Genomic DNA, 23,055 nt, shown 5'->3' with positions numbered 1-23,055 from the left:
TAGAGTGCTTTCAATAGCAGCAGCCTCTTTTAACTATACGACTGCCAAGTTTATTCTTTGAAGAAAGAATAATACAAGATGTTGACTTGGCCTCCAATTTCTGAAGCTCTCAGAGATTATCTATAGGATGTGCTGAAAAAAACACGCCAAGTGGTCCATCTTGCAACTAACATGACGTAAACAGCCTGCTGCCATAACTGTCATCTCCTCTAAGACATGGCAGAAATTATTTACAATTACTTTCAAAGAACCTTTGATGTCCAGAGCTCCTGAGAGCAATTACATGTGAAGAGCATAAATCGCACCCAAGCAGATTACAATCAAGCTGCAAAAAAAGGTTAAAATGTGTGTTTTACAAAAAGTGAAGACATACTGAGAGAGGTTGTAATGCTGCATCAGAGTTGTTCAAATTATTTGATAATAATCGCAAGGATATAAGCATCATCACTTTAAACCTGAATCTTGCACAAGTTGGCAATGACATGATAAAAGTCACTGAAAATATCGAATAGACGGACTGAATACTGTGTGCAAGATTATATACAATGTCTGCAATGACACAAGATTTATTTCCATCCAGTGTTGCATTTATTTTTCTTAAAGATCTTGTATTGATGATGGGAGAGTTCAGGTCTGAACTCTGAGGTGGCAAATCCAAGCAGAATGTCTCCTGCTTCCCAAATCCCTCCGTCACAATTTCAGTCCCATGAATCTTTGCACTGACAGTATATTCAGGTAGTCTGCTAGAGAGAGCTCAGAGAAGAGACAGGATGTAAGATGGATATCAAATAAGTCTTCATTAGAGAGAACCAAAGCAAGAAACCTGCCAAAGTTCAGGAGTGTGGCTTCATTCCTTGGATGCATAATGTTGCTGAACCAAGACTTGGCCAACTGTAACAGCCCTAGATCACAGTCTGCCCCCACAGGCTAGTACAGTTGGCACAATGGCTGCATTACTTCATCTGTCTCTTTTCTTACTCTGGAACGGGGTAAATCTGGACTCATCAGACCACATGACCTTCCATTCCTCCTGAGTGCAAATTGAAGCTTGTTCTCTGGTTCGCCTCACTGTTTCTTGTTTTTCTTACATCTCCTGTTCACACCCACTCTCTTAAGTCCCCTTTGCATTGTTCTGTGGAAATGTTCTCACGTTCACAGCTGCTGTTGTTTCTGTTTGATCTGAATTTACTAAGCGTTTAAGTGATTGCCGATCACAATCATTCAGGATTTTTCTCAGACCACATTGCAATGGTTCTCTGTTATCCTTCCAGTTTTTAAAACTGCATTGGACAGTACCAACCAAATTTTAGTCGTTTCTGCCATCTCCTTAGTTGTTTTCTCTGCTTGACACATGGCACTGATCTGACCCTTTCTTGAACAGGCTAACTTCTTTTCCAGGTTGTGTATAAATTTAATTGCAACAATAACTTAGAAATTACATCCCAAAGTATAATCCAAGCTTTTCTTTAACTGTTAAAAATGACTTTCTCCACAGCTTAAACTCCATGACTCCACAGTGTGTTAGAGGAAAGTCCCCTCTTTTTGCACATCTATCATGTTTTTCCGTCATCTTGTGTTACTGAGACCCACTCTGAACTTGTTGTGATGGGCTTCAGCTACACACATGAAATGTGTTGGCCTTTAATTTGTCAGTGGCAGCTCTGGGATTGTACACAGGGATTTCTGGTGTTGTGTCTACAGTCAAAAACATTTGAGATGGTGATGTCAGAGGCTGTTGGGACAATTATTTTATCAGTGTCAAAAAATAAATGGTGCAACTTTACGTTTCACTCTTCAGTCAAGTGCCTAATCTCACGAATGTTGAGCTGAATTTAGCCCCGAGCACCATCTCAGTGCCCTAAACACTCAGTCTCAGCAGCCAAATCCTCACCACTCTGTAAATGGAAGCCCTTTGAGAAAAGCCACATCGCAAACATTTAAGCTGATTAGCAAACATAATCTTTCTAGAATTTTTTTGGTTCACTTTGGTTAGTAGCCTGTAACCATTTAATGACAGTTTTTGTTTTTTGGTTTTTTTTTTAAATGAACACATTTGTTTTGTTGCTACTCATTGATATTTCTGTGGACTTACAACCAGCTGCAGCAGTTTGTAATGTCTCAGAGGAGCATTTTCATTTTAAAATGTGGCTTTTTCATTAAGTGTAATTCAATATTTCTACTTTATTCAATCATTTTCTTACCTGTTACCTGTTATTTTTCTTTTATTTCTCACAATCGTCTGCTGTAATTGATTGATTCCTACTCCCTTTTAGAAAGAAAAAAGAATGACTGCATGTGGCCCAGCAAAAAATTTACAGACCTTCCCTGTTATCAGATCAGATGAACCAGGACTGAAAACTTATCCAACTAAGATGTGATATGAACTATAAAACGTTGTGTTAATTACATACGCTTAGATTGCTTTCAAGATGTCTCACTGTTGCATCAGGATAAGAAGAAGGTAATTTACAAGAACAATCCACAAGCAGCAGATGATGTAATTTCCAATCGTTGTTTGTCCATGCGGAGATCTACATTTACTTGTGTTATAAGTGATGAAGAGAGAACCGTCTGAGCATGTTTTTACAGACAGCATGAAAAGGCATTCTGTAATCTCAAGCTCACTGATCTATCAGGTTAATGAATCTCAGAAAGACAATTTCTTTAGCTTGGGACTCGTTCACTGAGATTTTATTCAGCAATATTAAATAATTTCCCACCACACTTCCAAAGATGTCATTTGTGAGGGCTGTGGAGAGGTCCCAGTCTCACGTTTAATATTTCAATAGCTGGCAGGAGAAGACTTGTTATGAGCTGTCAGCAAAGAGCCACCGCCAATAAGAGCACAAGGGAGAGGGTCAGGGGACGTGGCACGGAAAAACCTGGAAAAGCATACTGACAAACATAAAAACATACATGCTACAGAGCATCCAAGAAAATCCAAGAAACAACAACAGAAAATATACTTCAGAGTTACAACAACTACTACACAACCATTGTCGTACATTTCTTGTTAAAAAGAAAAGAAAAGAAAACTGGAGTAGGAAGAAGAATTACTCTTATTAACCCTAACCCCATCCTCATTTCAAAGTAAACTAACTGGATGGCATCATCTATGACAAACACTAAGAACGAAACTCAGGTATGAAATTCCTTTTCTTTTAACAATTCTTTTCATACATTTTTAGTATCTTTATATTCATTCATTCATTCATTTTCTAAACCGCTTAATCCAATTCAGGGTCGCGGGTACTTTTTATATTTAATACTAAATTTAAAAAGATTTGAACAACTTTTCAAATCGCTTTTAAGTGTGTTCCATTGTTTTACACCAACCACTGAAATATTCATTTGTTTGAGTGTAGTTCTTGCAAAAGGATGTTTAAAATCACAATTTCATCTACTTGTTTCATCATTTACAATAAAAAAAAAGGTTTGCAGTGCCGGTGGCAACAAGAATTGTTTAGCTTTATGCATGATTATTAATGTTTTCCACACAACTAAATCTTGCAATTTTAGTAGTCCCGACTTCCAAAACAATTCCGTTGTATGCTCTCTAGGAACAGTTTTATTAATTATTCCTATGGCTCTCTTTTGCAAATACATCAAAAATGACTAAATAAAAACACAATTAAGAATTCTCATTGCCTTATAATTGAACAGATGCTTAACTTACAAATTTTCTTTTAAACAATTGCCATATGTGACTTCCATTTTAATTTTTCATGAATAATAACTCATAGAAACCTAAATTCAGACACCCTTTCAATATTAATTCCATTTGGCCTTAACCCAACATGACATGGACCAACTTTCTTAACCAGAAATATCTTATAGATTTGCTTCCTGTTAAGTGTGCAGAAGACCTATTTCCTGAAAAATGTTTTCAGTAAAGCCAATATTACAAGGAAATCACTGAAGGCAAATAGCTGTTCTAATAATTATGGAAATGGACTGTGAGCAAGACAATTGTTTATATTCGGAAAGCCATTATTAAATATCCTCCTCCGTTAGCATGCTTTGTTGTCAGTGGGATAATACAAAATTTCACAAAACAAAGGCAAAAACCAGGAGGGAAATCACTTCAGTCCATAAATATACACAACAGTAAAGCATTAATATTCATGATTCACCATTAGACTAATTACAAACTGAAAAGTTTCATAATGAAGCATCACTAGATGTGCCAATAAGGACACCAACATACAATATGTTCAAGTCATATCACAGTTGGTTTACAGTGGTGCAGCCATGCAGGAGAGCAAAACCTATCAGTCTGCAACTGATCCTGAGGCATTGCAAACGTCAACAACTTTGTCTTGCCAGTAATACTACCACTGGAATAAAGTCGTACACGTTCACAGCAAATGTCTCAGTGACAGGAAGCAACTATCCAAATTCCTTTTTATGAGACATGTCTCTCATGTTAGTTTTGTATGAATGATGGTAATTCAAGATGGTAATGACTGGTTTTGATGTCTCGATACCCAGAGAAACTATCAGAATAGAGTCATCTGGACTGAAATAGGGTTAAAACGACCATTACAACAGCAGTGCAAGAAAACTCCTCAAATTAACATGCTGATTTTTGCCAGATATCTAATCGTACTTTGGTCAGTTGTAGCAGCAGGCGCTGGTAAGAAAAGTATCAGAATAATTCACATAGCTCAATCAGCCCTGGAGTTAAACATTTATGACAGTCAGATGATGCCGTTTGTATCCTAGAAATGCTGGAAAAAATGGTGTCAAGATTTAATGCAATCTGTTTTTTGTTTTTTTTTCCTTTCATAGGCCATTTTTTAATAGGCTTAGATAATAATAGTTGCATCACAATTAATTTGTTTAAATTGATTTAGTCTGTAAACTGCTCTGAAGTGACATTTTTATGAATTGGGGCTATATCAATAAAGCTGAATGGAATCTTAAAAAAGGACAAATAGCCGATTATATGCTTCCAACTTTCTCTACACAAAATCAGTTCAGTCTGTTTTCATTCTCAAAATGCTGCGTTTGCACATATTCTTTTGGGAAACATCAGCTTTTTATGTCCTGTTGGTATTTATTTGGTGAGAAATGCTCAGAAGATGGAAGGAGGGGTTGCTACAAGATGCTAATCCACAGTTCCATCTAGTTCAATCCACTGAGCTGTTCAGAGCACAAGATCATTTGGTACTTGCACAACACAATGTTTTCCACAGTCTCTGCACTTTTCTGCTTTCATCCCACTCAGGATTTCTCTGTTTTCTACTCTGCTTCCACCTACAAACAGTTGGATTGGAATTAAAAATGCCTGCTTACAGCTGAAATGACTACATGTTTACATGTTACAAACTATGGTTGTACAGTTAGTAAAAGCTACATGGTGGTCTGACACATTATGGTTCATAGCTTGCCATTCCAACCTGAGCTCAATTATATGTATCTCAAATAATACAGCCATGGATTCTGACATGACTGTGCGTTTGGGAAAATGTACTTATCACATTTTGGAGTGAGACTAAATTGGCATCTTAAATGTGCCATAAAGGTGCTGAATTAAAATGCTGAATTAAATTTTTAAAAATACAAGAATAAACTGACTAGCATTGTGCGTGACAGTAAAAAAGATTACTATACTAAACAATGTTAAAGAAATATGGAAGGTGTTAAATACTGTCATTGGAGGAAGAATGGGAAATTTAAGTTACCCTTATTATTTTATGGTGAATAATAAGATTATTACAGACAGAAAGCAAATTGTGGATGGTTTCAATAATTTTTTGTTAACGTTGGGTCTGAACTGGCTGAGAAAATGCCAGCGAATAAGATGCCTATTGGAAATCCTATGAAGAGCAACTCAAATTCAATGTTTCTCACTCCTGTTGAGGAGAAAGAGGTTTTTGTCACAATACAAGGATGCAATAATAAAGCAACAAAAGACAATCATAATCTTGACATGAAAACAATTAGGAAAGTAGAAGCTATTTTTAAACCATTCACACATAAATGCAATCTGTCTTTCATATGTGGATAATTCTCCCTTATGAGATAAACCACCCTATGCAACCAGTACTTCTATGTACTTTAATGTACTTCTATGGTATACTCTGAAACAGGAGTTAAATGTCAAGACTCAAAGCCAGTTTTAAACTGGTCAGATTTTATGCTGCCTGTTTGGCCCTTTATATACTATCTTAAAGTTCAACAAAATACTTTGACATAATGCAGAATTTAAAAAAAAAAAAAAAAAGAAAAAAAAACAATGCAAGCAATCACACTAAGCACTAAAGCAACATTTTCAAAACAATAAAAGAAAACAACAATGCAGTAATACTTATATTTTTTTAATGTACTATCCTAAATTTTAATTTGACTTCCTTTAAAAAAAAAAACTTAAATAAAATGTAAAAAAAAAAAAAAAAAAAAAGGAGAAGAAGAAGAGAGATATAAAAAGTAAATTAAACTGATCTGTGCTTATTTTCGTAACTTTATTTTTAAATTAGTTGAGACTTTTATTGCCTGCGATGGACTGGCGAGCTGTCCAGGGTGTACCCTGCCTGTCGCCCAAAGCCAGCTGGGATAGGCTCCAGCTTCCCCGCGACCCTGAATTGGAATAAGCGGTTCAGAAAATGAATGAATGAATGAATGAGACTTTTATTGGCAATCAGACCTCCCCATACTTCCAATGTATATGGTATGTACATCTTCATGATAGTTTATGTAATGTGTAACCAGAAAAATGGAACATCACTGATAGATATGTACTGCAAAAGAAAAAGAAAGAAAAAAAAACGGGGGGTGGGGGGGTAACTTTCTGTGACACCTTGATGAAAGGCAGTCTCTCAGTGGACAACCTTATAAAATACTTTGACTCCCTGACTGGTCAGGCTGTGATAAATATAATCTTATTTTATGGTAGAATGCACCCAGAGTTAGTTAACCTGCATCTACAATGTGTTAAAGGACATGATCTCTCTGTTTATCACGTTTTGAATTTATTTGCTTTCCAGCTCTAAGTCAGAGCAGACATGTCCTGTGGTTTTAAATAATGAGGTTTCACTTCCTCTGCTCATTAGTCCAGACCTGATCATCCTACCAAAGATCCACCCTGACTGTGTTTATGTGTTTGCATCAGGGTGGGGCATCATTGAACGGTGTGTGATCAGTAGGTAACAGTCGCCATCTTCTGGTGAGGAAAACACACAACATTTTGCATGTATGGAGTGTTTTATTTCTATAACTCATTAAATGTAGACACACTGTTCATCTGCTTACACAGCCACAATGTCTGAAACCTGCTCTCCTTATAGGAATAAAAAGCTAAGTTAATTATTTTTTTTAAATTTGAAGATAAATAATTTAACATCCTCAGGTTGAAGTCAGGTTAGTGTTATGCAGATAAACAGATATCTAGGCAAGGCAAGTTTATTTGTAGAGCGCATTTCATGTACAAGTCAATTCAAAGTGCTTCACATGAAACATTAAAAACATTTCAGACGATGTGGAGAAAGCACAAAAGGCAGCAATAAACAGCAAAAAACAAAAAAAAACAAAAAAAAAACCACAATAAAACATAAATTATAGGTGCTGGGGGCGGTGGGTAATGTTTTTATAAACAAAAGTGCAAAGTCACCTACTAGGAATAAAATCAACAACAGGATAAATCAGTAAAATGATAAGATATGAGTCATTTTCACTCCTCCCTGACAGAAGAGTCACTTCATAGACATAATATGTCTAGAGTCACTTCAGGTGATCTGTGACGAGACCATGACACGTAAACCGGAAGAGTACCGCCGCCTTCTGCGGCTGCGCAAAAGCAAAGTTGGTTTCAGTAATGGCTCCTACGGACAGTCAGGTCGAGTGGCAGACGGAAAGGATCATTCATTACCTGTTCGAGGATGAAGCTGATGTCCAGAGTCGTGTATTTAACGACGAGTATGTACACGACGGTCCGGGAGACCCAGGTGAGTGTGTCCGTCTTGTTACTGAGAAAACCTGAACGTTTATGTGCTAAATGGAAATTAACCACAGCCCTGGTTTTACGTCAGATTATATCAGATTAATACAAGTTTTGTTTTCATAAAAGTAGCCCAGTCACTGCTTTCCTTTCTGTTTATTAATACGTGTTTTTGTGTTTCAGATGACAGTTTTGACCCAGTTGTGATTGCTGACAAACTGAGGAGTATCGCTGATGCCATGAATGATGACAGGAGGTTTCAGGCTGCTTTGGCGGACCTGAAACAAGCAGCAGCGCAGGCGGTAAGGAAAGACATGAAGCACCTCACAAGTAGTCCTGCGATTAAAATACTTCTCAGAAAGCTCAACAGGAGCATCGCTAAACATGTAGACCAGTGTTTTTCAACCACTGTGCCGTGGCTCTAAGAAATTTCCCCTAATTGGCAGCTGTGTTCATCCACACATACCCCAGTGAAAGATAATAAAATTATTTCTTCTTGTGTTTATCTGATTTCCATTCAAGAGGCTTTGACAAGATGGACTTTATATTATTAATGTGGACTTTAAAAAAAACATTTTGGTTTGTGGTGTGCCTTGTGATTATTTTTAAGTGACAAATGTGTGCCTTGCCTCAAAAAAAGTTGAAAAACACTGATGTAGACATGTCAGACGCAGGGCCGGATTAAAAGTGCACAGGCCCCTGGGCCCAGAGTGTTCCAGGGGCCCCGTTCCACACCATAACATTGTGGAAATTGTGAATTGAGAAATGACATTTCTAACATTTCTCTGGTACCAATAGCAATGCACTAGACACTGTGGTGTAACTATCTGGCTTTTATGTACATTTTGTTTCATGTCCAAACTGCTGGTGTATGCCCTACGTGATCCCCATATGGGCCCTGAGAGGGTGTGGGCCCCTGGGCCCGTGCCCATAATGCCCATTGGATAATCCAGCCTTGGTCAGACGTATGATTCAACTACTGACAGGTGAAATGAACAAATGCACCAATATGTCAGAGATGCTTTGCCAGCACAAGAAGCTGGATTATAACAGTCATAACTTAATGGCTGATCGTTGTTTCCCCAAGAAACCTCCATAAGGCCGGTGTAATGTCTGTGTATTTCTTTATTCCTGAAATGTCACCATAACTTCTCGTGCAATCTCCATTTGACTGGTTTATATACAGCAGGGGTGTCAAACTCCAGCACTCGAGGGCCAGTATCCAACAGGTTTTTGTTTCCCTCTACCAACACAGCTGATTAAAATCAAATGGATCAAGCAGCTTCTTGTCAACCTATTTATGAATTTCGATCAGGTGTGTTGGGAGCATGGAGACAACAAAAACCCGCAGGATACCGGCCCTTGAGGACTGGAGTTTAATACCTGTGTTATAGAGGAATAGAGGTGTACCACATGATTCAATTCAGTTACAATTCAGGGTCCTTCGATTTGATTATTATACGATTATTAGGATTTATCTGCATCTTATTTTTTTCTTCCGTCGCTAATTCATACTTTTAAAGTCAGTCATTGTCCAGAAATTCAAGTGGTCAAACAAATTTGTCTCTACTATCTTTTAATTATTCCCAACCATAAATAAATCCATCACATATCCAGAACATTTTTCATATCATGTTCATGTTTTTCCATGGAATCCACAGATGGAATATGTTGGCGATAGTTAGGAGTAGGTGCCTTCTTCTCCTCTAACCTGGATGTAAAATGTACGAACTGATGGGGCATGTTTGTACTGTTACTGTAACTTTCATATCAATCATTCAAGCAATCAAAATGTTATCTATATAGCACTTTTCATATCAAAGAGCATTATAAAGGGCTTTACAAAGATAAAAACTAAATAAAATTAAAAACAAGCCTGCACATACTAAAACATATAACCCACTCAGAACCAAGTCCTGAAACACGCATCCAATCATTTTCTCTCACACACTTACAGAGGTAAATCACTGTCATCCACCAGCCCAGTAAGTCATCTCAAACCCGACAGACAAGCCCTAGTCTCCAATATCTTACTTACAGTAAATATGGAATGAGTTGTCCATTCTCAGATCCATAAAAACCTAAATGTTTCCACATGTTGGCCTTCAAACCCGGATACTAATATCATGCTGAGTAACAGCGACTGCTGCCTTCTTTGTTTCTCTAAAGTGTCCGTGTGACACATCTTTTCCTGCCAAACTTCTCCTGTCATTTATTTACTTTGGAAAGTAATACTTTATGAACATTTATGAATCCTGATTGAATCGGCTCATGCTGTATTACAATGATATAAATAAGTAGTGAATTGGCTCACCTCTAATCTGGAAAGTTTTTGCTTATAAAGCATCACCTTTCTAGTATCTATCTCAGAAATATTCCCACATTCTTAAATGATTATTCCCAGAAGGGGGAACTTAAGCATTCAGTGATTTCTGCTGTATCAGCTACAACCCTGTTCTTTCTTTGTACACTCATAAGAACAGCATTATTATTAGGGCTGTGATGATATGCTTTTGTCCCGATTCATTTCGATTTTAATTGCGATTCTCACTATTCTTTGAAAATGATGATTTTTGAAGATTAAAAACAAAATAAATGCATAAAACTTTTTTTTTTTTTTTTTTTTTTTTTTATATCCGTCATTTTCTTTGATTTCAATTAGGAAAAAAACAACACAGTAGCTAGACCATCATTCTGCTGCTATAAAGCCAAAGAAGACAAGTTAAAAGATCAATAAAAACAATAAAAATAACAAAAATTTTATAATGGATTATTTTTATTTATTTGAAAAAAAAATTATTTTTTTTAACAAAAAAATCGATTTTAAAATTGTCAAGCAAAAAATCCCGATTTTTCGATTCAATTTTCCCAGCCCTAATATCTATTGTAAACTATCACCAGTTCTTCAAAGCCGTAAAACTTTGATTTGTTGGCTGAACATATTGTAGCGTTACCAGACTTACACGTTTGTTTTATCTAGTTTGTACAAAGTACGTTCTCTTTATTTGTTCCTCAGTTTGGGTTGAAATATGTTTTGGGTAAATTGATGCTCATGTTCAGCACAGGAGGTGCAGGTCTGATGTCTGCCCTCTGGTCAGTTTGGAAAGCTGCATTGTAATGTGATGTTGCAGCAGAGAATCCCGTCACGCTAGAAAACAAACTGGCTGTTTTAGATGTGTAACATCACTGATTCAGCAAAGAAACGTAAGAAAAAGTTAAAAAAAAAAAAAAAAAAAGTTATTGTAAGATTTTCTTTTTCACACCAGAGAAATCTAACAGGTCAGGTAGGTTGTAAGATGGATGCTGAATTAGCTGTCGATAGGGGGCGTGTGACGGGGAAACTGGTAAAAGTTCTCCAGTGTGTCTTTAACGTATTACTTAATCAAGAGGTTTTAAAATGAACCAAGACCAGTGTGAACCTTTTAAAATGAATACTGTCGTTTTTCTCCTTTTCTTCTGAATATACAGAGGATGGCCAACATGCTACATGACTCGTGCATCAGCAAAATCTCAGTTTAGAAAGAGAGATTGAAAAACCTTAAGAGCCTGGTCACACTTACGTAGTCACTGATATCTATTTCTTGCTGAGAATTTGTTTCCTCATTTATGAACCTGCAAGCTGAACCAGCCACTGTGTCATCCCGTGGGTTTAATCACCAACAATTATGCACGTCTTGTGCTGTTATTTCTATCTGGTGCACAGTGGCATAGTGGGTAGCACTGTGGCCTCGCAGCAAGAAGGTTGCTGGTTTAATCTTTGGCTGGGGTGAGGTTTGGACGGTGGCCTTTCTGTGTGGAGTTTGCATGTTCTCCTCATGTATGCGTTGGTTCTCTCCGGGTACTCCGGCTTCCACTGTCCAAATACATGCATGTTAGGCTGATGGGTTACTCTAAATTGCCCATAGGGAGTGAGTGTGAGCGTGAGTGGCTGTTTGTGTCTGTGTGGCCCTGCGATGGACTGGCGAGCTGTCCAGGGTGTACCCTGCCTTTCACCCAAAGACTGCTGGGATAGGCTCCAGCTTCCCTGTGACCCTTCATTGGACTAAGCAGTTAGGATAATGAATAAATGATAAATTATAAAGAGGAGCCTTTTATCCATGAAGTTTGTGTCAACAAAGCAAATATGTTTGGTACAACACAGCAGCCAGACCACCATTCTGCTTGATATGATGCTGGACAGGATAAGTAAAGTAAAATAAAACCTGTTTTAGTGAAGCCGGTGTAATAAAACAACATTGTTTACAATGAGTCTGATGGTGTATTGGTAACGCTTTAACATTATCCATGTCAGGTCGTGGCAAGGTCAAAAAGTTAGCAACAGTTTTGTGCTTCCATGCTAACACAGATGCTAACATTAAGCTGTCATTGGACAGTGTCTAACCTCTACAGGTGTGTTTTTTTAAGGCGGTAGGTAAAGTTTGATGAGGTGGATCTTCTGTCCGATATTTTTATACAACGTATGTTGCATTTTGTTGCACTTTATTAGTTTCTGTAATGAGTTTTTTTATACCCCAAAGTTGGAATGAAAAGAGCAACAACATTGTTTTTGTTGATTATGTGTGTGGATAATCTGACAGCAGATAGGCGACACTCGTGTCTTAGTTGGTTTAAGATTGCAAATTGGTTGGAATGTCATGTCATGATGTGTTTTTTTAGTTTCCTCCATTTTCAGGTGATATTCCTGGTTGAAGAAAATGAAAAACAAACCATTGCCACCTTGTAGTGTGACATTGATTTAATCTGCATTTTTCATTTTAAAATATACGTTTTGTTGATGAATACCAGTGATAAACAAAAGAAGACCAACATAAAATCTCTCCCCTGTCCCACCTTGGTCTTTCTCCAGGCGATAGAAGCAGCTTTCAGCCATGGCGTGGAGGCCGTGTGTGAGGCTCACGTCGCTCAAGGAGCTGAGGTGGCTCCAGAGATGCAGCTCATCAGGGCCTCGGTAGCTTTTGGACTCTACGTCAAGAAATCCTCCCCAGAGCTGAAAAGTAAAGTCCAGAATGCCATGGCTGCTTTTCTCAACAGGCGTGTGGGCAAATGGATCACTCAGCAAGGTGGATGGGTAAGTAGATGTTTCTGATGTTCGTCACTTCACACTTACTGTGTTGGAAACTTGTCTACTTCCTTTTACTGTATAGTACAGTTCATTCATGCAGACTGCAGATAAGTCTTTATCACAGCAGTCCATCGAGTATTTAGGTCCGAATACATGGTTCTGTACTCCACTTCATCCACCCCCCCTCTCTCCCTCAGCGTGCTTTCCCTTCTCTCTTCATTAAGAAAAAATAAATAAATAAATGCTGCTTCAGCCCAGAAAAGTCCAAAACAAAGTAAAAAATGATCACTTCAAAGGACCAAACTAAAAGATGTTTAAAACTTTCCTACCAGTAAGATATTTCTTTGTTTTACAGTTTGATTATATATATTTTTTTAAAAGAACATTGATAGTAAGAACATGATTTGTGTAAGTACTTTACTCGTGCTTCTGCAGGCCAAGTTTCACACTGAGCTTCATTACGGAAGCGTAGAGCTGTCATCCTCATAAAAAAAAAAGTTTGGGCCCTATCATGTTATAACGTGATAGTTTATTGTAAAAACGTGAAACGTATCATGTTATAACGTGATAGTTTTATTGTAAAAACGTGAAACGTATCACGTTATAACGTGATAGTTTATTGTAAAAACGTGAAACGTATCACGTTATAACGTGATAGTTTATTGTAAAAACGTGAAACGTATCACGTTATAGTGTGATATGTTTTATTGTAAAAACGTATAACCACTTGAACGCTGGAGGGATTACATCTCTCAGCTGGCCCGGGAGCGCCTTGGGACCCCCCGCAGAGTCGGCGAATGTGGCTGGGGAGGGGGGCTTCCCTGCTTAAGCTGCTGCCCCCGCGATCAGAACCCCGATAAGCAGTAGAAGAGGGATGGATAGATGACACTTGGATGCACCGATGATGTTTGCATTCATAGCGATTCTCGCGCCGCTCAAGTTTCATTCTGAAATGATGCCACGTCATGGGGATTGGACTCATTTTTCCTTCTGTACAGACCCATGCCTTTTAAAACTGTCCTTAAACTACGCATATTTATTACAATGGCTCGAAAGTGTTCCAAAGCACCATAATTTCACAATGTCTCAACCCAAGTATGAAGGAAAAACTCTTTCAAGTCCTGTAAATGAGACATTTGTGATCTCCTATCCACCCCGCACACAATTTCCTCATCTAAAGTCGAAAATGACCAAGTTCACGTTTTCAGATACATGACATGTTTCACGTTTTTACAATGAACTTATCACGTTATAATGTGATAAGTTTCACGTTTTTACAATAAAACTATCACATTATAACGTAATAAGGCCCAAACTTTTTTTTATGAGGATGACAACTCTACGCTTCCGTACTTCATGACTTTCTTTTATTCTATATCTTTTTTTTTTGTTTGTTTGTTTTTTTAGGAAAAAGTGCCAGATGTTGCAAAGTAATGAAGTTCCACTTCTTCATGTGACCGCCTTAAAGTTGGAGGATCATCTGTGGTTCATGGTCTTGGTATTATACATGCAGACTTCTCGTAACACACACAGTTTTTGGTTGGGGAAGAAAACTTTGTTGCAGTTTCAGTTTTACACAATTTGATAGTTCCTCCATTAAATCCTAGATGCTGATCAGACACTTTCATTCACACTAACTTGAACTTCATGCATTAGTTTATATTCTTTAGATTTACACTGAATCCATCATTCAATCACGGCGACGGCAAGCTAAATGTGTAGCCAAGACGCCTCGCCAGCGACACATTCTTTCACATTTATACACCAGTGAGGCATGGAGGAGGAGAAAGTGTCTTGCCCAGAGACACAACAGCAGATTTACCTCCAGCCTTTGGATAAGTCCTCTACCTCCTGAGCCACCGTCGCGCCATGATGCTGTGATAAATACAAGCTAAACATCAGTGCTTCCTCCAATCTTTTATATTTATTTTCTTTTGTGGGGATTATTCTATTTTCTTCTTACATTTGCCAGTAAATTTGATCTATTTTTCATAGTTTATCTTATTAAATAAATTTGGTTTGTCCTTTTTTCTCTCATCGTTAGCAAAGCTTTTACAGATTAATTGTTTGTCTCCAGAGATGACACAATGAAAATATGAACTGCTGATGTAAAATCTAATCATGGTCTCTTTCTTGCATTTATATTTGTCTGAAATGCCTATCTGGTTTGTAAAATGACTGTCCTGGGGTTCAACAAAATGCTAATTTCTGCTTTCTTAAAGTGCTTTCAATCATTTATTCAGAAAACTAAGTCAAATACGGGTATTCTAAATCTTAAGTTATAATATGCTGAGTCATGTGTCATAATGTTTGCCTTTTTTTTCCATCCATACTTTTTTTTTTTTTGTCATTAAAGGTATGTACAATATAAACCTTGATCGAAATGACTCTCAGCTTGGTGCATGTGCCAAATTTACTTAATGATTGTTTCTGGTATAAACAAGGTGTTTGGTGTTTTTTTTATTTGAAGCAGAGGGTTTATCTATATTAATATTTGCTTTCACTCATCCGCAACTCGGAGCCAAATGGACTAAACAATGAGGAGAAGCTTTGAGTGGTGCTTCCTGTTTGTAAATGAGAAATGTGGTGATTTTTGTGTTTTTGTCATTTTGTAATTATTTGAATAAACAAAAGGGAAAAAAGTCAAACTCTGAACATTATTTAAGCTCCACAAGGTTCTGGATCCACAAGTTAAAGAAACTTTTTCTCATTTAAGCACTCCTGATCTTCCCAATGAGTGAAAATTGTTTGCTTCTATTTGTTAGAGTCTGATGCTTTGATTAGATCCTGAGATTGATCAAACACAGACGTCTTCATAGTCTAGTATTACTAGAAGCAAGACTTTGGGTCTTCTCGCTAATGTGGTACATGTGCTGCCCCACATTGGCCTCATCTTTCAGGTCAGCTGGTGGCTCAGTTTGTCCTCCAGTCTGTGTTATTGTCAACCAAAGGAGGGACACTAGAACCTTGAAAATGGGTGTCTTAACAGCATCAAGTTGCTTTGGATAAAAGCGTCCGCTGAGTGTCTGTAGAGTAGAACATCAGGACATCTCATCTGATCTTCTGGTTGAAAGATTTCATTTTCAGAATCACAAAGTTTGAAGCAACATTTTAATGTTGTAAAAGTATTTTCCTCTGTCAAACGTAACAAAAAGTGGCTGAAGCAGAAGTTTTTGGGACCTTACATGGTCATATGATCTTCCTTATGTTCAAGGTATTACATGTTAACTTCTCTGGAGGGTTTTCACCTAGAGAAAGTTTCTGGTACCATGAGCTGTCTTGTACTTCCCATTCCTTCCAGGTCCAACTGCAGATGGGCGATGTAACTTTCAGGTTGCACCATCCGTAACGGACAACCTCGCTGAGTATAGCAGAGTGTGTTTCTAAGACCTTAAAGTCATTCTCTTTTCATCATCTTACCAGTGAAATGTTGCTTGTACTGCTGGTTTACTTTCCCTAAGCATGATTAATGCACCACCATGCTGAGCAGCTGGAAGTTTTTCTTTCACAACGCCAAATGAGAGTTTGGACATTGTGACTTTATTTGTTTATGTATCCGTCTTTGTTCCCTCATGCGTCATGGCATTTTTAATCACTCACTTGTAGTTTTAAGCTGAATCATGTGTGATTTTAAGTTCCCATGATTCTATGCTTTTCAGACCTCTGATGTCTCTGTTTCTGTTCAGAGCTTAAAAAGCATAGAAACATGGATGATTTGATATTTGCTAATTTGGCAAATTACAACAATTTCAATGCAGAATTACTGGAATAAAGATGCCGGTCACTGTGGATCACGAGGCAATGACAAGCTGATTGCTAACAGCCTGTCTTACATGACTAATCAGTCAAAGTATTTTAATTAAAATACATTTTCATGGCTGAATCACTGCCATTACTGCTGTTTTTTTCCACCCTTTCCAAAAGAAACACTACAGTAACCCACACTGTGCATTTCATGATTTCACCAACACAGTTTCCATTAACAGTCAAACAAAAACAGTTTAATTTGCTCATCAAGGGATTGTTCACCAGTGTAGAGCTGACAACGGTGCCATATGAGCTGCTATCATCTAATAGTACCTGTCATGACATTTTTACTTGTAGTAGTAGAAGGACATGTCAGGAGTATCCCCTGGGCTCCTGTTAAATCTCAGCATTTGATGTATTGTAAGAGAGATTCTTTCTGATTTATAGTCTGAGCTTGTTTGGCAGCTCATGGTCCAGTGTACGCCTTTAAAGTGTGATGCAGAAACCCCAAGCCTTCAGCAACCCTGGGGCATATTTGTAATACAAGTCCTGCTGTTTTCTGATAACATGCAATTAAAAGTAAAGGATGTATTACTTTAACTTCACACAGTCGTTTTAAGTTAAATTTATGTGCAGATCAATAAACATTGTCGCGTGTTCTGACCAGTGACCACCAGAGGGCAGCACCCAACACTAAATGACAGGATACCAGTGTGCAGGATGCTCCTTTAGGCTTGGCAAAGTCTGCAAGATTCTCTTCATTCTGGAAAAACTCATGCTTAGAAGAATACACACATAATTTTCCTGCATTTTCTTGATGCATATCATGGAGTCTTGTTTGGTTGCGTGTTGTTTGTATTGTGTCGGAGCTCAGTGCCCTCTGGCTTGTCATTCACAGCGAGATGTCATAGCATCTGACTGTAGATTGTCACCTCTGTGTGGAAGGTGGGGACTCAATGCAACATAAATATATGACAGATTCTTGCTTCCAGTCTCAACACAAAACCCACCTGACATCTTTCCAGGCCAATATGTCTTACATTACATAAATATGTTTTTCGCCTTTTATTTGGTTTAAATATCTACACAGCCGAATGCTGCATTATTTGCTTGCAGTTTTTTGCACACTAACACACCTTTCTGCTTCTGTTTGGCAATCAAAACTGCGCTTGAGCCTTGTCAGAAATGATAAGGGAATGTTTGGAGTCATCAGATGGAAAAAGCTCCACGAGTGCAGGAGTGTTTTCAATATGAGCGAAAGCAAACTTTATTGTTTGAATTTGTTATTTGTGTTTATAATGAGAACATTTCTATTACATAAATTGGAGGTAACGTTTAGGTCTTGATTCTGTGTACAGGGCTTTTTCTGTTTTTTGAAGAAGAATAAATAAAAAAAGCTGGATGAATGTAAAAATGCAAAATACTTATAGAAAAAAATTGACACGTCTTATGTTTGCTGCATGAGTATAAAACAAAGATCCATCATTTGCAGTTTTGTTTCCTGAAGAAAATCTTTCTGACCTGATATGCTGATACCTCCTTTAGTTTTAGAAAACCCTGGTTTATTTATTGTGCCCTAATAAATAGAAGATTTTGGAAAAGCATTTTTATTTTCCATATTTTAACTGCATTAGATCTCTGCTCCAGCAGGTAATGCATTGCTTCACAGCATGAAACAACTTGGCTGTTGCTGGAAGGATCTTGGTTGAAAGATTTACCCCATATTATTTCCATGGTGAAACTCTAAAGCTGTTTTAGATCACGTGGAACTACAAAGTACTGAATCCCCTGACCCTGACCTGAGTGTTTGCATGATTCAGTATAGCATCTGTGTAGCATCTTCATCAGCGGTGAAGCCTTCATTGGAGCTTTGATCTCAGGTTACATAAACATTTCTTAAATCTAAGCAAAGCAAACACAAAGAATGAGCAGCCATTTGAAATATGACCCGTTAAATCCTTTGTTTAACCTTTATTTAAAGTATAAAAAGGAGGGAATGACCTCTCACAGCAGATTCTTTCATGTCTGTAAATACGAAGAGCAACTTTATTTTCTGTCTCTTGTCTATTAAAAAGATGTGTATTTCCATTCGACAGGTAAGCATTTTAGCATATTTTAACTACTGTATGACAGACACAAACCTTCTTGGGAAGCTTGCAACAACAGTCTCTTGGAAGTTGTTTTTTTTTTCTCTGCAAACTCATTTCTGCAGAGTGTTGGAACAAACCTTTCTGTAGGTGTTTTCCTTCGAGTTCAGGTCAGCATGCTGGTTCTGTCACTTCAGGATTGCCACAAAGTCTCCCCAAAGTAAATTTTTGGAACAGAGCACGTTACTCATCATCATGGGGGTTGGTGAGCCCCACCATTGGCAGAAGTGTTCCCTTGCTCGGACGTGGGTCACTAGAGCCCCCCTCTGGAGCCAGGCCTGGGGGTGGGGCACGAGAGCAAGCATCTGGTGGTCGGGCCTTTGCCCATGAGGCCCAGTCAAGCTTAGCCCGAAAGGGTTACATGGGCCCCACCTCTCGTGGGCTCACCATCTGTGGGAGGAGCAATGGGTGTCAGGAGCAATGTGAGGTGGGCGGCAGCAAGAGGCAGAGACCCTGGTGGTCTGATCCTCATCCTACAGAAACTGTCTCTAGGGACATGGTACGTCACCTCTCTGGCAGGGAAGGAGCCTGAGCTTGTGTGCAAGGTTGAGCGGTTCTGGTTAGGTACAGTCTGACTCAACTCAACGCATTGCTTGGGCTCTGGAACTAGTTCTCCCGAGATGGGCTAGACCGTCTTCCACTCTGGAGTTGCTCATGGTGAGAGGCGTCAAGCGGGTGTGGGCATCCTCATTGGCCCCCGGCTTGGTGCCTGTACATTGGGGTTTACCCCGGTGGACGAAAGGGTAGCCTCCCTCCCTCTTCGGATAGGGGGAGACGGGTCCTGACTGTGGTCTGTACCTGTGCACCAAACAGCAGTTCAGATTACCCACCCTTTCTGGAGTCCTTGGAGAGAGTTTTGCAGAGTGCTCCCTCTGGGGACTCCCTTGTTCTGCTGGCGGACTTCAACGCTCACATGGGCAATGACTGTGAGACCTGAAGGGGAGTGATTGGGAGGCATGGTCCCCCTCCCCCCCTCCGGATTCCAAATGGTGCTATGTTGTTAGACTTCTGTGGCCGTCATGGATTGTCTATAATGAACACCATATTCAAGCATATGTGTGTTCATATGTACACCTGGCGTCAGGACTCTCTGGACCCCAGCTCGATGATCGACTTTATAATCGTGTCATCAGAGCTGCGGCCAAATGCCTTGGACACTCAGGTGAAGAGGGGGGCGGAGCTGTCAACTGATCACCACCTGGTGGTGAGTTGGCTCAGATTGTGGGGGAGTCAGCCGTTCAGGCCTGGCAGGCCCAAACTAGTCGTGAGGGTCTGCCAGGATAATATCCAGCTGATGGTTAGATGGTAGACTGCCAGCAGCCTCCTGTGCAGTCTATGGGACAGCTCAAAGGGAACTAAAAGACAAAGTTATTTGGGCGAGACACTATATGTGAAGTTATTAATGGCTAATATGTATCCCTTTGAAAGGAGATTAACAGTCTGCTGGGCCCATTCTGGCTTGATCCTACTGTCAGCGATCTCGTGGGTGAATCTTAATGCAGACGCACTAAGTCAGCTTCTAAAAAGCAAATAAAAACTTTAATCAAAAAAGTACTTAAAAGGCCCCGCGAGACATATTATCCAGAGACAGTCCATAAAACAAAACAAAGTTCAAAAAGTATTAGCAAGCTGGGAGGAGAACAGAGCAGGTACAGAAGCAGCTTTTGAATGCAATAATCTGGTGATACTATTATTATAATGGAATTAATTATTAATTACTGTTATTATTACCATGCCTTGTGATGGACTGGCGACCTGTCCAGGGTGTTCCCTGCCTCTCGCCCTACTGGCTCCAGGGAGAGGCTCCAGCTTCTCCATGATCCTACTAACATCATAGTTAGTAGTCATCATAGTTTGGTTAATAAAATGAATGAATGAATATTATTGTCATAATCAGGTGTGAACTAGAAAACAACAAAATCGAAGAGGAAATGACTCTGTGTTTTTCTCACTTCAAATGGTCCAAATAGTTTTTGTTTAAATTGTAAAAGTCACAATGTGCTCTGCCCCCCTCCTGCTCTGTTGCTGCAAGCCAGTATGTTTGCAGCTTCACTCCAAAATGTCTTGGCATTCATGTCTGACCCTTCAGCGCTAGTTCCCGCATTGCCTACCTGTTAATGACCCGACCTGCCTCTGACCGTCACGTCTCTGCCCTGTTCTGGATCTGTATTCAGCCCGGACTTGCAGCAGAGGGTTTGTGCTTGTTCCTCTCCACTGCGCCCGTAGAGTCTATTGAGATCTCTTGGACCATTACATGCTCACGAGTTCCATTTACTCCCAGCCTGCCCTGTTGGTCCTGTGAATACGTGCCTGCCTGGCACACAGGGGGCCTGAGCTCCCATTCAGCTGTACTCACCCTGCTGCTCTTTCTGATCGCCGCTCAACCTGTCAAATAAAACCTGCTGGAAAGACAGGCCTGGTGTCTTTGCCTCTATTGGGTCCACTTCACACCCATTCCAGTGATATGAATAAAAACACTGAATTAAGGAGACAAAAAAAAAACATGTCTGCTGTATCATTGCAAGTAATTGGGTGCAGATTGAGAACAGAGTGAAAATATATTTCAGGTTCACATGGAATTTAACATAATGTGGAAAACTTAAAAGGATTATAAAAATTGAATGCAGTTTGGGCATCTAGGGCTTTATTCATTTTGACATTGTGTGCATAGAATAAACTGTTTTTTATGTTCAGTGTTTATGTAGTTGTTGAAAATGTTTAAATTTGTTATATAATGCTTCAATGTTGCCTGAAAAAGAAGTGAAATTTGAATTGAAATGACTGTCGCAGCATGTAACTAGCAGTCATTTTAGCAACGACTGACATGATTGAAGCAAAAAGCCATTTCATGACTGTCATTATTTGACCATGAAATGTGGTACATTTTACAGATGGAGGACAGTTGGGTGCTGCATAAAGCAGAATTTACAGATAAGAAAAAAAAATGTTGAAAGTTACATATTTTACTGTTTCAATAAATTTATACTCCATATCCGTTTCACACATACATCAATAAAAAAGACAATGCAACTTTTTTTTTTTTTAAATACAGTATTTCATCTTTATAGAGACATATGCAATGTTTTATTAGTGATATTTTAAATTTATTTGATTTTTTAAAAATTTACTTTAATGTATTCTATATGATATTCATGAATGATTTATGTTCATAATCATATTATGTAAATATTCCATAAAATATAGCAATTTTCTTTTCTATTTATCACAAAGGCCAACTTTCTTAACTACAATGTTTTCATTTTTGTTCTATCATATATTTATTTATTCCTCAGTGAGTGATCATGTATCGGATGACTAACATTCACTAAAGTGGTTTATTTACAAATATTCCATCCTCACTCATGAATATGCAAAGAAAAAAAAAAAGCTGAAGTGACCACTATGCATGACAGGAATAACATTGTTCCTATACTGTTGCTTTTATTAAGTTGGAATATAATGTAACATGTAATGCACATCACAAGAGTCCACAGGGCTGTTCTACAATATGAATTATACTTAGTATAATTAGTTGCCCCTCCCCCTCAAGAAAAAAAAAAGTGAAATGAACAACCAAACAAGCAATACTTTCACACAGTTTATTAAATGATGCATTTAAACTCAGATTTTTTTTTTTTTTTTTTTTTTTTGTCTTATTGTAGTCAGGACATACTTGCTTTGACAGATGCTTTTAAAAAATGTAGTGCTACATGGCTAATATGCAACAAAGACTTCCTTTGTTTTGCCATCCATGCTTCTCCATTCATGTATACATTGGTGTTGTCAAGAACTCTGCTGGTTAATGGTGAAAATGTACAGATCAAGTTCATCATAATTTTGAATAATTATCATCTCACTGCAGGAATTCCATTTAAATCAACTTAATCATACACACAGTTTCTTTGAAAGCGCTTCACAATGAATAAGGAAAGAAGATAATAATATGGAAACATTATTATAGCAGCAGCACTAAAAATGTGGTGAGTCTTGCGAGTGTGTGTGTGTGTGTGTGTGTTCTTGTTTATACTCCCTCATGAGGACCAAAATGTGCACACCATGTTAAGGGGACTTTCTGTGTGTGTGAGGACAGCATTTTTTTAGGGTTAAGACTTGATTTTAGGGGTTTGGTTTATGGTTTGGCATTCAGTTTTTAGGGGTAA

At 38.4% G+C, this 23,055-nt stretch overlaps 1 protein-coding gene across 1 annotated transcript; it reads left to right on the top strand.

Annotated features, from left to right (window-relative positions):
- The first annotated feature begins 7,814 nt into the window (after window positions 1–7,814).
- LOC306756845 (uncharacterized protein) lies at window positions 7,815–15,517 on the top strand. Its single transcript, XM_079241729.1, has 4 exons — window positions 7,815–7,946; window positions 8,123–8,241; window positions 12,786–13,007; window positions 14,409–15,517. Exons 1-4 carry the CDS (start codon window positions 7,817–7,819, stop codon window positions 14,433–14,435), a joined length of 498 nt encoding a protein of 165 aa, XP_079097855.1. The 5' UTR covers window positions 7,815–7,816; the 3' UTR covers window positions 14,436–15,517.
- Window positions 15,518–23,055: the final 7,538 nt, after the last annotated feature.

This window comes from Telmatherina bonti, assembly GCF_933228915.1.
Source record: "Telmatherina bonti genome assembly, chromosome: 6".
NCBI classification, from domain to species: Eukaryota; Metazoa; Chordata; class Actinopteri; order Atheriniformes; family Telmatherinidae; genus Telmatherina; species Telmatherina bonti.
The sequence above is the reverse complement of the archived record's forward strand: the minus strand, read 5'-3'. Positions and strand labels throughout refer to the sequence as shown.

Bases quoted from the DNA above. Each gene is read 5' to 3' on its own strand.
- LOC306756845 (XM_079241729.1), top strand. From the start codon at position 7,817: ATGGCTCCTACGGACAGTCAGGTCGAGTGGCAGACGGAAAGGATCATT. The intron at 8,242-12,785 runs GTAAGGAAAGAC...GTCTTTCTCCAG, and splicing joins AACAAGCAGCAGCGCAGGCG to GCGATAGAAGCAGCTTTCAG. The intron at 13,008-14,408 runs GTAAGTAGATGT...TTGTTTTTTTAG, and splicing joins TCACTCAGCAAGGTGGATGG to GAAAAAGTGCCAGATGTTGC.